Genomic DNA, 14,830 nt, shown 5'->3' with positions numbered 1-14,830 from the left:
GTGAAGACCAGTTTCTTTGTTTGGGTTTTCCCCCATTTCCTGCCACTACTATTTATTCAACTTGGTCTGAAAAAGATCTAGAAGTCTTCTCTAGTGCTGAGGATTCTGTTGCATTTCTGGGGATTATTTTGATCATCTAACCCTGCAGTAATTTTTAAGCCATTGATACTTTAAAGAGTCCATTTTTTATTTAAATTCAACTAGTTAATATATAGTGCATGATTAGTTTCAGAGGTAGAGGTCAGTAATTCATCAGTTGCAAAGAACACCCAGTGCTCATCCCATCCCGTGCTCTCCTTAAAGCCCATCCCCCAGTCACCCCATCCTTCAACCCACCTCCCCTCCAGCAACCCTCAGTTTGTTTCCTAGAGTTAAGAGTCTCTTATGATTTGTCTCCCTCTCTGATTTAGTCTTATTTTTCCATCTTTCCCCCTATGATCCTCTGTTTTGTTTCTTAAATTCCACATATGAGGGAAACACATGAAATTGTTGTTCTCTGATTGACATGTTTTGCTCAGCATAATACCCTCCAGTTCCATCCATGTCAATGTAAATGATAAGAGTTCATCCTTTTTGATGGCTGAGTAATATTCCATTCTGTATATATACCACATTTTCTTTATCCATTCATCTGTCAAAGGACATCTGTCAATGGACAGCCACAGTTTGGTTATTGTGGACATTGCTGATAGAAACATGGTGGTGCACATGCCCCTTCAGATCCATTTTTATGAAGCATTTTCTGGTTGATTTTAAGTCACATGCAAACTTAAAGCACTCTATAAAATATTGTGTAGGTAGTAAAGGGGAATATACAGATAAATTTTAGCACATACAGGGACTCAAGACTTGTATAATCACTCAGTCTACTGTCCAGATAGAGAAGGTGGTCGATTTAATAACATACAACAAAACAAAACAGGAAAAACAATCACCCTGAAGCCCCTCCCACTGGTCAAGGAGGTACCAATTCCACCCCAGGGTTCTTGACCCATCATCCAGCTCTTTTACAAAGACACAGTCTCACACATTTCCAATGAGTTCTTATTATCAGTTAAGCCATGATTCTGGATCCCAGGGTGGGGATCACCATGTACCTGGGTCCCCCTTCGCCATCCTGGGAGAAGGATGGAGAATAGAGGAGAGTGGGGGTGGAGCCAGTTCAGGTCCCAGGAAACGGGTCTTCTGCCGGGCGGTCGTGCCAGGCTGACCCCCAGGATGTGGGACAGCTGGACGTGTACACATACTGGTGCCATTATCACACGGAGACATCACCCCCTTCGGCTGTCACTGCCTTCTTACAGCGAAGGACATCTGGGTAGTTCTGCCTGAGGTTCCCAGTCTGGTTCTGGTTGGGGAAGCGGCTGTCACCAGGGGCAGTGTGGTAGTTCTTGATTTGGCTCTCAACACCTTCTGCCACAGTGCTGATCCCTAAAGATATCCCGGAGGCAGCTTGCAGCTCCAGGTGACCCTCGGCCAGAGCGCTTAAAAAAAAAATTTTATTGATGTACAGTTGACATATTGAAGCACTTCTTTTGAGATTTTATTTATTTATTTGAGAGAGAGAGAGCGCAAGCAGGGGGAGCAGCAGGCAGAGGCAGAGGGAAAAGGAGACTCCCCACTGAGCAGGGAATCCCAGATGTGGGGCTCCATCCCAGGACCCCGGGATCACGATCCACGCCAAAGGCAGATGTCCAATGACTGAGCCACCCAGGTGCCCCTCCGCAAACACTTTTTAACCAGTGTTCCTCAACCAGCCTCTTGGAGCAATGTGCTGCAGCCAGTGACAGAAATGAGGTTACTGCCTGTGCTCTGCCACCCTGCGACTTAACCTGGGACTCCTTCTGAATCCGTAGAGGACACTAGAAGTCATCTATATCAAGACCCTTTCTTGTATGTGGCTTATTCTCTGCCAGACACTGTGTCAGCAAATGAGAAACGGAGATGAACGGTAGGGGGAGAGCTCTGACCTCTCTGACCTCTAGTTCCTTACAGCCTGGTGCCCAAGACAGAGTAAAGCCTATAGTGTGATAGGCGTTAACAAAGAGGTAAATACAAAGTGTTGAGGTGACAGCTGTCACTGGGGAGATCTGGAAAGGCTTCCAAGAGAAGGAGACCCTGCAGCTGGATATTTCCCGTGGAAAGAATGGAACATAAGAGACAGCCTGGAAGGTGAGGTTGCTGAGGTGGTCTTCCATGAGGGCACAGGCTGGGCCACAGCCCACAGCCACTAGCACCACATCACTCGGGACTTTAGTCACACCCCTGCCAGGAGACCCCAAGCCCTTTATCCAGCCACTCCCAGCCAGCTTCCAGCACCGCTCTGGGCCCAGGGTTGGGATCACCAGATTTAGCAAGTAAAAACACACACCACCCAATTAAATTTGAATTTGGGCTAAGTAATCAATATTCTGTAGTCTAAGTATGTCCCCAGAATATGAATGGGACATACTTATATTATAAAATATTTGTTGTTTATCTGCTGTTCAAATTTAACTGGGCATCCTGAATTTTATCAGGCAGCTCCACCTAGAGTAAACACAGACTTGTGGGAGTCAGAGAGTGGGAGAGGAAGGAAGGAAAGAAGAAAGGAAGCACAGAAGGGAGCTAGTTCATTGGTGGAGGAGGAACAGTAGACTTGCAGATTTGAGGAAAGCAGTAGATTTGGCAAGACCTAAAAACCACACAAAATCTGGCTTTCACAAATTTTCTCTCTATTTCCTTCCTATGTTCATTTTTCCAGTTTTATTGAAACATAATTGGCCTATAGCTACCGTATGAGTTTAAGGTATACAACATGACTTGATATATGTATCTCTTGTAAAACGATCATCACAGTAAGTTCATTTAACATCCATCACCTCACATTTAATTTTTTTCTTGTGATGAGGATTTTTAAGGGCTACTCTCTAAGCAACTGCCAGATACACGGTGCAGCCTCGATAACCCTAGTCTTCACAATGACGTTCCAGCCCCGTCTCTGGTTGCAATTCTATACAGCACAAGATAAACAGTTGTTTTCCCCTTTTTTGTTAAAAAGTCTGCCCCCGTGTGGTAGGAAGAAAGTATTAGGCCAGAAGCCTTAATTCTGGTCTTTTCCGCTCACTGGGGCAAAACGCCCCACAAAGGCCAGCAATCTGGGAAGCAGGATGTGATGCTAGGAATTTATATGTTTGTTTCTCTGTTTGTTTAGGTGGGGGGCAGGGGAGGAATGAGCAAAAGAAGAACAGACTATATGAAGAGTAGTGTTAAAATAGCTTTAAAATTTTGCTCAAAACACACTTGTAACTTTGTATAAACCAGCATAGTGTTTCCAAGCTGTTTGGGTCAGAAAGCAAGTTAACAGGGGTGCCTGGGCGGCTCAGCCGTTAAGCCTCTGCCTTCGGCTCAGGTCACGATCCCAGGGTCCTGGGATCTAGGCCCACAACGGGCTCCCTGCGCAGCGGAAGCCTGCTTCTCCCTCTCCCATTCCTCCTGCTTGTGTTCCCTCTCTCGCTGCCTCTCTCTCTGTCAAATCAATAAAATAAGATAAAACTAACAAAAAAAGAAAAGAAAGCAAGTTAACAGACTTGCCGAAAATTCATGTGGAAGAATATTTCAATTGAGAACCACATTACCAACAGTCAAGTACCATTTAAACATTGCCTCTTCTAGTCATTAACCTCACTGGCAGATCACCCCACCCCCAGGCTGAATCCACCACGTCCCAGGTAGGGGGTCGTCCTCCCCACAGGAGGCTGCTCATTCTCCCCAACCATGAGAAGAAGAGACCAGGCTGCCCTTCGCCTCCGCTCCAGACTTCCCACACTGCCATCATCCTGGGTAACTCCCGTGCCTATGGGGACCCTCCAAACACCAGGCCTCACGGTGGGAGTCAGAGCCCGCTTCTCCTTCCCTCTGGGGTCTCACTCCCAACCTCACAGCCCATGCCCATGGACGCCACTTCTTTGCCACCCCTGGGTACACCTGCTCTTTCGAAATCTCCCAGCTCCAAAATGTCACTCTCAGACTGGGCCATGACTTTCAGACCTTCCTACTTTCTCACTTTTCCATTAAACCTCGTCCTTTAGGGGCGCCTGGGTGGCTAAGTCATTTAAGGCTCAGTCAGTTAAAGCATCTGCCTTCGGCTGGGGTCTTGATCCCAGGGTCCTGGAATCGAGTCCCGTGTGGGGTTCCCTGCCCCCCCCCCCCGGGAGGCCTGTGTCTCCCTCGCCCACTCCCCCTGCTTGTGTTCCCTCTCTCAATGTGTCTCTGTCAGATAAATAAAATCTTTAAAAACAAAACAAAAGAACAAAGAAACCTCTTCCTTTAACTTCCAGCAGACTTGCAGAATCCGGAGATGTCCCCATTTTCCCAGCCTCTCCACCCGCTGGTGACTTCACACGGCCTCACTTGAAGGGCTTTCTCCCCAGCGCCTGAACTTGTCAGCCTCTGTCAGCCTCTGTCGGCTGGGCCAGGGGCCCTCCATTCTGTCCCCAGACCAACGATCTGCCTCCCCCGCCTTCAGGGGGAGGCATGGAGCGTCGGGGAGCTGGGCAGCTGGACCCTGCTCCACCTACAAACTTGACCCAGCCCCACCTGCCGGTGCAAACTTGCCCGCAGTATCAGATAGCGAGGGGTCCCTCCTCGTGGACTCCCTCATTTCCTCACCCCGCTCCCCCAGCTCCTCTGCCCGCTCACCCCTCCCCCATTGTCTGCGCTCCCTCACCTCCCTGACTCCCCACCCCGCACCCATGCAGACTGGTCTCTGCCCTCACAGCCTCACTGCCATGGCTCTCCCTGAGGTCCCCAGGGCTGCTAGAGCCATTGCATGCCCCTCCGCTGTCATCCTCGTCGCCCCCGTTTGACCCTAGGGTCCACTCCCTTCGATGTTGAAGTCCCCAAGGACTTGGTGCTGGCCTCTCTCCCCTCCTCTGTCCACACTCAGTGCTGGGGAGAGCTCCTTAGGCACCAGCTAATGCTGACTAGCCCCAAAGTTCCCCATCCAGCCTTGCCCTCCAATGTGGGCTATAGACCCCTTAGCCCCGCTGAGGCAAAGAGCCCTTTAAGACAAAACCGACACGCTTACAAGAAGCTTGCATTGATTTTTCACATCTATCTGCCAGACAAGGCATTTACCAGCTCTCCTCACCCCTCTGCTGAGTTCAGAAGTGGCCCCCACCATTTCTTAGTGATGTGAGCTGGATTAAGTTACTTGACCTCATTAGCCAAATGAGATTAATAATGGTGTCAGCCTCAATGGGTTGGATCGAGGATGAAATGAGATAATCCACGTAAAGGGCTTAGTGCCCGGCCTGGCACATAAACCTGGCGAACACTCCCTATGTTTTATACTCCATCAGTCAGTCTGCCTGGCTCTGAATTCTGGCCCTGCCGCTTCCTAGCGGTGTGTCCCCTGAGCCAGTCAGGTGACCCCTCCGCACCTCAGTGGTCTCCTCCATCGAATGGGGATAGCGGTACTGTCCACCACATCATGCTAGGCTGGGCCTTCAGTCAGTGGACCCGGAGAGTACGGACAAGAGTTCTCATTGAGGATTAAAGATTAATGTTCCTTTGGGTGATGTTAACCCCAGAAAGGCAAGGAATGCATTGCTGAGCCTGTCAGAGCTCGGCCATCTGGATCTCGTTCCTGGTTCCCCTTGCAATGTACTAGACACATGCCTACATGATCCTTGAGGCCAGCCAGGAAATGGGAAGCGACAGCAGGCCAACAGCTATCACCTGGCGCTGCCCCGTGTAGGGCTGCTTTGGGGGCGGCTCTTGTGCAGGGGTAAGAGGCCAACCGAGCAGCAGTCTCCCAGCAGTCTCCGGCTGCAGGATCTCACAGCTGGACGTTGCTACGCAACACTCCCCTGAGGTCCAAGTGGCCTCTCCCGGACTGTCAGCATCCTGTTCTTTCTTATCTTGAAACTGTCTCTGAGGCCCTGAACAAGGATCTGCTGTTCTTAGTTTTCAAGAAATGTATAAAAGTTATTAACCCTTAGCAGGCCTCTTCCCTGCCACAGCTGGGACTCCGAGGGTTGCGGGGACATCTCCCAACAGGCCCTCCATGCTGCCCTGCCATCCTGCGCCTTCTCCCCAGTCAGTCTGTGCTTTCCCTTTCTCTAGACTTCCTCGACCTCCTTATGCCTCCCATCTTGCCATGTCCCCGACTCTCCGCCCCGCCCCCATCTCTCAATGGATGACCATGCTTGCAGATGCAAAGCAATCACTTCATGTCCCTCAAGCTAACAGTATGTGCTGTCCCCATCTTTCTGGATCTATCAGCAGCATTTGACACAGTTACTCTCTTCTCCTTGACGCACTTCTAGTCCTTGGTTTCAAAGATGCGACAATCTCTCTGTTTCCCTTTCCCCTTCGTGGCTACTGTTCTTCACTCTCCATTGCTGGTCCCTCAACATCAAGGCAACTTTAAATGTTAGAGAGCGCCATGGCTCTGCCCTTGAACCCCTTCTCTTTACCTACCTTCACTCCCTTGATGACTGCATCCAGCTTCAAGACATCACCTACTGTCCTACTGCCTATACGTTGATGACTCCCAAAATTGTATCTTCAGCCAGACCTCTCTCCTGAACTCCAGACTCATTTTGCTGCCCACAGACTGGGGGGCTTAAACAATAGACATTTAGTTTCTCATAGTTCTAGAAGGCAGAAGTCCAAAGTCAAGGAGTGTCAGGATTAGTGTCTCGTGAGACCTCTCGTCCTGGCTTCTAGAAGGCCAACGTGTGCTCACGTGGCTTTTCTCTTGTGTGCTCATGGAGAGAAAGAAAGCTCTCCGGTGTTTCTTTCTCTTATAAAGATATAAATTATATCGGATTAGGGCCCTATACTTTTTATTTCATTAATTAACCTTAATTACCTCCCTAAAGGCCCTGTATCTAAATACTATTACCGGGACGCCTGGGTGGCTCAGTGGGTTAAGCCTCTGCCTTCGGCTCAGGTCATGACCTCAGGGTCCTGGGATAGAGCCCCGCATCGGGCTCTCTGCTAAGCAGGAAGCCTGATTCCCCCTCTCCCTCTGCCTGCCTCTCTGCCTACTTGTGATCTCTCTCTCTCTCTCTCTGTCAAAGAAATAAATAAAATCTTAAAGAAAAAAGAAAATAACTTACTAACATATTGCTAGAGCTTGAGCAAATGAGAGACGTAAGCATCATTAGCTTTACAAGAAACCTGCCTCTGCTGCTGATCTTCAACCCCTCCCTCCCCCTCCCCTCACACAACTGCTACTCACATAGCCCTTCCTCCTCTAGTCAATGGCAACTCTCACCTCCCAGCTGCTCAGGCCTAAACCCTTCGAGTCATAGCTGACTCTCCTCTTTTTCTCTCCCCCCTACATCTAGTTCATCCAAAAAAAAATCCTGCTGCTTCTACTTTCAAAATACGTTCAGAATCTAACCCCTTCTCACTATCGCTACCACCACTGCCCTGTACTAAGCCATGATCTTGGAATATGGCAACGGCTTGGAATTGCTCTTGCAGTGGAATATGGCAATGGCCTCTAACTGATGTCCTTGCTTGGAATATGGCAGTGGCCTGTAACTGATGTCCTTCCTCCCACTGTTGACCTCAAAAGTCTGTTTTCAACACAGCAAGGCTTTTAAAAATCTAACTAAATCCTGTTATCCCAAAGCCCTCCAATTTTCTTGTTCAACAAACATAATCAAGTCACCATTCCAGGCCATGGGGACACAGAAGTGAAAAAAAAAAACAGATAAAAAGTCTGCCTTTATGGAGTTTACATTCTAGCAATGCATTCCCTGCTCATTCAGAGTAAAATCCAAGGGCCTTATAATAGATTTTCCTTGTTTACTTGCTTATTGTGTGTCTCCCCTGACTACAGTGTAAATTGCATAAGGCCAGGAATTTGTTGGTCTGTATTTTTAGTGCCTGGCACATGTTAGAGATTTAATAAATATTTGTTGAATGAGTTAATGAACTTTCCCATACCAAACTGATCTGTCTATCCAAATCTATACTTTTCTGATCCACTTTCTCTCCTCTTACTGTAAAAGAGGCATCCTTCCTTTTATCTATGGTACAGTGGCTCTCAAACTTGAGTACACACCAGAATCCCCTGGAAGGTTTGTTGTCTAGGCCCCAGTCCCCAATGTTTCTGAGTCAGTCAGTCTCAAGTGAGGTCTGAGAACCTGCATCTCTAACCAGTTCAGGTGATCGTGATGCTACTGGTCCAGGGACCACATCTGAGAATCACGGATCTCACCTCACCCACTTTCTCAGGAATCTTACACTATTTATGTTATTTTCTTTCTAAATATCTTCAGTGGCTACCTTTCAACTGAATCCTTCCTTTCCCTTCCTACTGCTACTACAGCTCTGTCCTCTTTTCTTAAGGATTTATTTCTTTATCTTAGGTGGGGGATTGGGCAGAGAGAGAATGAGAGAGAGGGAGTCCCAAGCAGAGTCCCTCTGAGCACAGAGCACAGAGCACAACGCGGGGCTCGATCTCACAACCCTGAGATCATGACCTGAGCTGAAACCGAGAGTCAGACACTCAACCAACTGAGCCACTCAGGGGCCCCTAGCTCTGTCCTCTTGATCATCAGTCAAATTTCTTATAAGTGTTGTCTATACTGGAAATCTCCATTTTTCACCCTCACTCACTTCTCCATCCACTCTAGTCAAGCTTCTGTCCCCATAACTCCACCAAAACTTGCCTCACTAGGGTCACAAATGATCTGCATTATCTTCAAATCTAATGGACATGTTTTTAGTCATCACCTTACATGCATTCGACTGCTGAAACTCTTTCCTCCTCCTTGAAACAGCGCCTTCCTTGGCCTCTCCCTCTTGGCCTCCTTGAAACTATAATCTCATTGTTTTTCTCGTCCGTCTCTGGCTGATCCCTCTCAGGCTCATCTTCTTCTATTGAACCATTAAACACTGGAAATCCTAAAGACCTGATCCTACCTTTTCTCTTGTTAGTGCCTGGCTTCCACAAGGTTTCAATTTCAAGATGCCAGTATTGCCCAAATTTATATCTCTAGCCATGTATTTAGATATTACTAGGTCTAGATTTGTATAACGACTACCTATAAGTTGACTTATTTGCTTACTTGTCTACCAAGAATTGCACACTTAACATGACCGAATTGGAATTCCTAATTGTCCCACAACCCAAACTGTTCCTCTTCATCTTCCCCAATAGCACTCCCACCATCATCAACTTACCTGCCCGAGCCAAAAATCATTCTTTAAAAAAAAAAAAGTTTTTATTTAAATTTCAGTTAATTAGGTTAAACTATGGTATAATATTAGTTTCAGGTGTTCAATACACGGATTCAACACTTCATACCACACCTGGTGTGACTCGCCGCATATGACTTCCTTAACCCCCATCACCTGTTTCACCCACCCTCCAACCCAACTCCCTCCTGCTAACCATCAGTTTGTTCTCTATAGTTAGACAAAAATCATTCTTGACTCTTCATTTACTCGTGCAGCTACTAGCCACCAAATCCTCCCCTTCTCCCTTGTAAATACCTTCCACACTCATCACATTCTCTCTCTCTTAGTCCAGGCCGCCGTCATCTCTCACTCAGGCTACTGTTGTAGACTCTTAACGATCTTGGTACTTCTACTCTTGCCCCACTCTCCACCCTCTACCAGCAGCCAGTTATGTATCCAAACACAAATCTAACCAGCCCCTTCCTCTGATTACTCCTTTCCATGTCGCTCCTTACACCAGGATAAAGTTAAAGATGTGCCCAATGTGTGCACAAAGCCCACGGAGCTTGATGGTAATACATATGCATCAAGGCCTTCGTCAGCTCTCCCCTGCCTCTATGTTCTTCAGTCTGCCTCCTACAAAGCCCTCATCCTAGCAATTTCAGCCTACCACAACTCCCAGAATGCTGGGTATCCTTGCCCAGGATCCTCTCTCTTCCGGGAAGCCGTTCACTTCCTCATCCACTTGGCTTACTACTACTATCTTTAGAGAGAAACTCAAGTGTCATTTTCTAAGATCTCCTTCACTTACACCTCCCCTCCTGTCCCTGTGCTTCCAGATAGTCTCATGCCTTCTCTGTCATGTCACTTGCCACTCTGTGTGTTTTTTGTTTTGTTTTGTTTTTTAAGATTTTTATTTATTTATTTGACAGGCAGAGATCACAAGCAGGCAGAGAGGCAGGCAGAGAGAGAGAGAGGAGGAAGCAGGCTCCCTGCCAAGCAGAGAGCCCGATGCGGGGCTCGATTCCAGGACCCTGGGATCATGACCCGAGCCGAGCGAGGCTTTAACCCACTGAGCCACCCAGGCGCCCCTGTGTTTTTGTTTTTTTTTTTTTAAGATTTATTTATTTAGGCCCTTCCGCCGCGGAGCCATTGAGAAGCAGCAGCCATGGCTCTGCGCTACCCTATGGCCGTGGGCCTCAACAAGGGCCACAAGGTGACCAAGAATGTGAGCAAGCTGAGGCATGGCCACCGCCGCGGGCGCCTCACCAAGCACACCAAGTTCGTGCAGGACATGATGCGAGAGGTGTGTGACTTTGCCCTCTACGAGCAGAGGGCCATGGAGCTGCTCAAGGTCTCCAAGGACAAGCGCGCCCTCAAGTTCATCAAGAAAAGGGTGGGGACGCACATCCGTGCCAAGAGGAAGAGAGAGGAGCTGAGCAACGTCCTCGCCGCCATGAGGAAAGCGGCAGCCAAGAAGGACTGAGCCCCCTGCCCGCCTGTGTAATAAAGCCTTTTGAAACTTGGGGGGGGGGAGATTTATTTATTTATTTGAGAGAGAGAGAGAAAGAGAGAGGGGGGAGGGGCAGAGGGAAAGGTAGAGAGAGAATCTCAAGCAAACTCCTCGCTGAGCACGGAGCCTGATGCAGGGTTCAATCCCACAACCCAAAGATCATGACCTGAGCTGAAACCAAGAGTCAGATGCTTAACCAACTAAGTCACCCAGGCGCCCCTGCTACACTGTATTTTAATCAACCATTTTATTTTCTGTTTCTCTCATAAAATTATTAGAGCCCTATAGGGCTAGGACAACCATGACTTATTTATCTCTGTTTTGCCAATACTTAGCCCAAGTGCCCATCACATACTAGGAATTCAATAAATGTGTGTTGAATGAGTTATTAATTAATTAACTTGTGAACTAATGGTGACCTTGGAAAAGCAAGTTTAGTAGTAAGCCTCTTTCCAATGGGCTAAAACAAAAAAAATAACTGAAAGAGAAATGGAGAACAGCGAGTGTAGACAATGCTCTTGAGAAGCATAACCATGAAGGAAAAGAGAAGGGAGAAAGTGAGCGAGGGTGTCACAGAGATTGCTAATGGCCTAATCCAATATTCATTCTCCCCCTTATAGAAGACCAGTTTTTAAGCTGGCCGCACAGTCCTCTAGATTAGAACAAAGTCTGCATTTCCTCACTCTCTTGCAGCTCTGTCTAGCCAGTGGGATATAAGCAAAGACGGTGTGGGATAGCATGGAGCACAATTGCTTAGAAGATGTTGATATGTGCCCTCTGCCTCTTCTTATCCCTTCCTCCATTTTGCTGCTTGGAATGTGGGTACAGTGGGGGCGTTTTAAAAAGATTTTATTTATTGAGTTGCTCCTGCGTCTCGGTGCTGCGTCCTCTCGGAGCCCCTGCGGTCCTTTAGCCAAGATGCCTGAGGAAACCCAGACCCAAGACCAGCCGATGGAGGAGGAGGAGGTGGAGACGTTCGCCTTCCAGGCGGAGATCGCGCAGTTGATGTCGCTGATCATCAACACCTTCTACTCGAACAAGGAGATCTTCCTCCGGGAGCTGATCTCCAACTCGTCCGACGCTCTGGACAAAATCCGATACGAGAGCCTGACCGACCCTAGCAAGCTCGACTCAGGGAAGGAGCTGCACATTAACCTCATCCCGAACAAGCAGGACCGGACCCTCACCATCGTGGATACCGGGATCGGCATGACCAAGGCCGACCTGATCAACAACCTGGGCACCATCGCCAAGTCGGGGACCAAAGCGTTCATGGAAGCTCTGCAGGCGGGCGCAGATATCTCTATGATTGGCCAGTTCGGGGTCGGGTTCTATTCGGCCTATTTGGTGGCAGAGAAGGTGACGGTGATCACCAAGCACAACGACGACGAGCAGTACGCCTGGGAGTCCTCCGCAGGGGGCTCCTTCACCATCCGCACTGACACAGGCGAACCTATGGGTCGGGGAACGAAGGTTATCCTGCACCTGAAAGAAGACCAGACTGAGTACCTGGAGGAGAGGAGGATAAAGGAGATCGTGAAGAAGCACTCCCAGTTCATCGGCTACCCCATCACTCTGTTCGTGGAGAAGGAACGTGATAAAGAGGTGAGTGATGATGAGGCTGAAGAAAAGGAAGAGAAAGAGGAGGAAAAAGAAAAGGAAGAGAAGGAGTCTGATGACAAACCTGAGATAGAAGACGTTGGTTCTGATGAGGAAGAGGAGGAGAAGAAGGACGGTGACAAGAAGAAGAAAAAGAAGATCAAGGAGAAGTACATTGATCAGGAAGAATTGAACAAAACAAAGCCTATTTGGACCCGAAACCCCGACGATATTACCAATGAAGAGTATGGAGAATTCTACAAGAGTTTGACCAATGACTGGGAGGATCACTTGGCAGTGAAGCATTTTTCAGTGGAAGGACAGTTGGAGTTCCGAGCTCTTCTCTTTGTGCCAAGACGTGCTCCCTTTGACCTATTCGAGAACAGAAAGAAAAAGAACAACATTAAGTTGTATGTTCGCAGAGTTTTCATCATGGATAACTGTGAGGAGCTCATCCCGGAGTATCTGAATTTCATCAGAGGTGTGGTGGACTCTGAGGATCTTCCTCTAAATATTTCCCGTGAGATGCTGCAGCAAAGCAAAATTTTAAAGGTTATCAGAAAGAACTTGGTCAAAAAGTGCTTAGAACTCTTCACCGAACTGGCCGAAGACAAAGAGAACTACAAAAAGTTTTATGAGCGGTTCTCCAAAAACATCAAGCTTGGCATCCATGAGGACTCTCAGAATCGGAAGAAGCTCTCGGAGCTGTTGCGCTATTACACGTCCGCCTCTGGTGACGAGATGGTGTCTCTCAAGGACTACTGCACCAGAATGAAGGAGAACCAGAAACACATCTATTACATCACAGGTGAGACCAAGGACCAGGTAGCGAACTCGGCCTTTGTGGAGCGTCTTCGGAAGCATGGCCTGGAAGTGATCTATATGATCGAGCCCATTGATGAGTACTGTGTCCAGCAGCTGAAGGAGTTTGAGGGGAAGACGTTGGTGTCTGTGACCAAAGAGGGCTTGGAACTTCCAGAAGATGAAGAAGAGAAAAAGAAACAGGAAGAGAAAAAGACAAAATTTGAAAACCTGTGCAAGATCATGAAGGACATCTTAGAGAAAAAAGTTGAAAAGGTGGTCGTGTCAAACCGACTGGTGACCTCCCCGTGCTGCATCGTGACAAGCACATACGGCTGGACGGCAAACATGGAGAGGATCATGAAGGCCCAGGCCTTGAGAGATAACTCCACCATGGGCTACATGGCCGCGAAGAAGCACCTGGAGATCAACCCCGACCACTCCATCATCGAGACCTTACGGCAGAAGGCCGAGGCCGACAAGAACGACAAGTCTGTGAAAGACCTGGTCATCCTGCTTTACGAGACGGCGCTCCTATCCTCCGGCTTCAGTCTGGAAGATCCACAGACGCATGCCAACAGGATCTACAGGATGATCAAGCTTGGTCTCGGTATTGATGAAGACGACCCCACTGCTGACGACAGCAGTGCGGCTGTGAGCGAGGAGATGCCGCCCCTGGAAGGTGATGACGACACGTCGCGCATGGAGGAGGTTGACTAGGTGCCGTGAGAATGACTTGTACATGTATTCGATACTTTATCTTCATTCCCTCTGATAATATATTTTCAAGGATGTTTTTCTTTATTTTTGTTAACATTTTAAGAATCTGTACGGCATGACAATAACTACTTAAGGGGAAGATAAGATTTCTTTCTGTTTGAGTTCGAGTGTGATACTGTGACGTGTAGGAACTAAAGCCCAGCTAGTTTTTCTTCCCTAGTGCCACGCCGGCTCATTGTAACCGGACAAGGTGACCTTTGTTGTGAGGTGTGCGTAACCTAACGTTAACTGTGATCTACAGTGTTTAGCTACCAAGTGGATTCCTTAGTAAGACCAAATTTGTCTGTCACTGAAGTGTTCCGAGCTATACCTTGATGTTTTAAAGAGAAATGTTGGTTAAAACAGCTCTCACCCTCTAGGATCTACTTTTTAAATCTTCTGTCCCCTGTAGTTACCAGCTGCATGTACCAGGCCTCTAGAAACTACTAGTTTAACCAACCGGATGGGAGTAACCGTGTATAGGGCTTGTTTTCCAAAGAGGAGCATTGTTTAGAGTAGCGACATTCTAGGCCTACTTAGGCATGTTGTAAAGCTGTTGGAGAAGTAACTCCACAAGTTCCGTGAGTGGAAATGTAGTGCTCAAGTCACATTCTACCTTAAAAGGTTGTAACAAATACAAAAAAAAAAAAAAAAAAAAAGATTTTATTTATTTATTTGACAGACAGAGATCACAAGTAAGCAGAGAGGTAGGCAGAGGGGGGGGGGGAAGCAGGCTCCCCACTGAGCAAAGAGCCTGATGCAGGGCTCGATCCCAGGACCCTGGGATCATGACCTGAGCCAAAGGCAGAGGCTTAACCCACTGAGCCACCCAGGTGCCCCGGTGTTTTTTTTTTTTTTAAGATTTTATTTATTTATCTGACAGAAAGAGATCACAAGTAGGCAGAGAGGCAGGCAGAGAGAGAGGAGGAAGCAGGCTCCCTGCTGAGCAGAGAGCCCGATGTGGGGCTCGAT

General features: G+C 47.9%; 2 protein-coding genes across 2 annotated transcripts; both read left to right on the top strand.

Moving 5' to 3' along the window:
- Positions 1-10,354: 10,354 nt before the first annotated feature.
- LOC125092101 (60S ribosomal protein L36-like) lies at positions 10,355-10,698 on the top strand. Its single transcript, XM_047716408.1, has one exon. It carries the CDS (start codon positions 10,355-10,357, stop codon positions 10,670-10,672), a length of 318 nt encoding a protein of 105 aa, XP_047572364.1. The 3' UTR covers positions 10,673-10,698.
- An 864-nt stretch (positions 10,699-11,562) lies between these two features.
- LOC125092011 (heat shock protein HSP 90-alpha-like) lies at positions 11,563-14,108 on the top strand. The gene has a single exon (XM_047716242.1). It carries the CDS (start codon positions 11,618-11,620, stop codon positions 13,817-13,819), a length of 2,202 nt encoding a protein of 733 aa, XP_047572198.1. The 5' UTR covers positions 11,563-11,617; the 3' UTR covers positions 13,820-14,108.
- Positions 14,109-14,830: the final 722 nt, after the last annotated feature.

The sequence above is a fragment of the Lutra lutra genome, chromosome X (assembly GCF_902655055.1).
Source record: "Lutra lutra chromosome X, mLutLut1.2, whole genome shotgun sequence".
NCBI lineage: Eukaryota > Metazoa > Chordata > Mammalia > Carnivora > Mustelidae > Lutra > Lutra lutra.
This window is presented reverse-complemented; position numbering and strand designations above follow the sequence as displayed.

Bases quoted from the DNA above. Each gene is read 5' to 3' on its own strand.
- LOC125092011 (XM_047716242.1), top strand. From the start codon at position 11,618: ATGCCTGAGGAAACCCAGACCCAAGACCAGCCGATGGAGGAGGAGGAG.
- LOC125092101 (XM_047716408.1), top strand. From the start codon at position 10,355: ATGGCTCTGCGCTACCCTATGGCCGTGGGCCTCAACAAGGGCCACAAG.